This window comes from Eimeria mitis, genomic scaffold, assembly GCF_000499745.2.
Source record: "Eimeria mitis Houghton genomic scaffold, Emh_scaff1803, whole genome shotgun sequence".
Taxonomy (NCBI): Eukaryota; Apicomplexa; class Conoidasida; order Eucoccidiorida; family Eimeriidae; genus Eimeria; species Eimeria mitis.
In genome coordinates this window covers 8,600-9,847 of record NW_013570123.1, presented here as the reverse complement: position 1 = coordinate 9,847, position 1,248 = coordinate 8,600, and the positions used below count along the sequence as shown (strand labels likewise).

The window sequence follows — 1,248 nt, the reverse complement described above, 5'->3', positions numbered from 1 at the left end:
CTGTGCGCAAGCTCCCCTTGAAGCTCGCTTCGTGCACGTGTGTGTCACTGAAGTGTACTGGGATGATATCGAACTCGCTGACTCTCAAAGAGGCTAAACGACTGGTTCTTCTCTCCCTCAGCATGTCTGCCACAGTCCGTCCATTGGCAGATCCCATTAACTTAGCAGTGATAAATGCCATGATCAGAAACGTGGCAGAAAGCCCGACGTCCCACACGATGTTTGCAACTGCAGTACGCTTCAACTCACGATGCTGGGGCTCCCCTACCTTCTGCCAAAGCAGCTGTAAATACGTTATACATTCCTCTCCATTATCTTTAGTTCGGCCGGGTTTGTCCTTTGCCACGGCCACCGCATCCAGGTCCCCTGTCATCTTCATCTGTGCGCTACGATTGGCAGATACCGATTCCAACTGTTGACCACTAGCCTCCTTAGCCGTCGACTCTGTTCGCTCTTGGGCGCTGGTCTCCTGCGCTGCTGTCATTTGCGCTTCATGAAGAACAGTCTCTTTGTCACCTGCCTGCGCCGCCTCAAGCGCTGTTTCCCCGACTGGTTTCGCAGTTATGCCCTGGGACNCTCTTTGTCACCTGCCTGCGCCGCCTCAAGCGCTGTTTCCCCGACTGGTTTCGCAGTTATGCCCTGGGACGGCTGTGTGCCCCCAGTTGTCTCTAAAATGCCTTTCTGCTCGTCCACCGCAGCAGTCCCTCCTTGTGCTGTTGATATTTTGTGGAAGGGGTGGAACTGCCCTCCCCTGTCCACGAAGGTGAAAACCAGTTCTAACTCCTTCTCAAATAGCACGCCTAGGATATGGCGTCGTCTGTAACTTAGGTTCGATACTGGGACACGGATAACGAGCTTGTCATCACTTTCTTCGAATTTTATTTTCCCTTCAGTCTTGTGCTTCCTACGATCTTTCGCTCCTTGCGCGTAAAGCTGGAGCATTTCAGAGGCAATCTCATCCAGCAACTCAGTTTGCTGTGGGGTCCACCCCTTCCGGGCGATTTCCATTATTTTATCTTCTGCATCGGGATTCTTCCAAGCCTCGAGAGGTGCTTCCAGTTTCCATTCTCTCTTCAAGTTGAACAGGGAGAGCTCCGTCGCCGCCTTCTCCATCCGCTGCGCAAAGCTGTCGTTAGACCGGATGAGCGAATGAAACGCCGCATTTACTCCCATTGTTGATATCAGGGTCAACGCCAGACCGATCACCCCACGGCGGACAATTTCCAATCCATTCGTCACCACTGCAAT

General features: G+C 52.8%; 1 protein-coding gene across 1 annotated transcript in view; it reads right to left on the bottom strand.

Annotated features, from left to right (window-relative positions):
* Window positions 1–561: 561 nt before the first annotated feature.
* The window catches only part of EMH_0043810 (uncharacterized protein), a gene marked incomplete at both ends in the record, with an annotated part of 2,961 nt that continues 2,274 nt past the window's right edge, over window positions 562–1,248 (bottom strand). Inside the window, 2 exon segments of the mRNA XM_013495892.1 lie at window positions 562–575; window positions 579–1,241. Of these exon segments, the coding sequence (XP_013351346.1) occupies window positions 562–575; window positions 579–1,241 (677 nt within the window).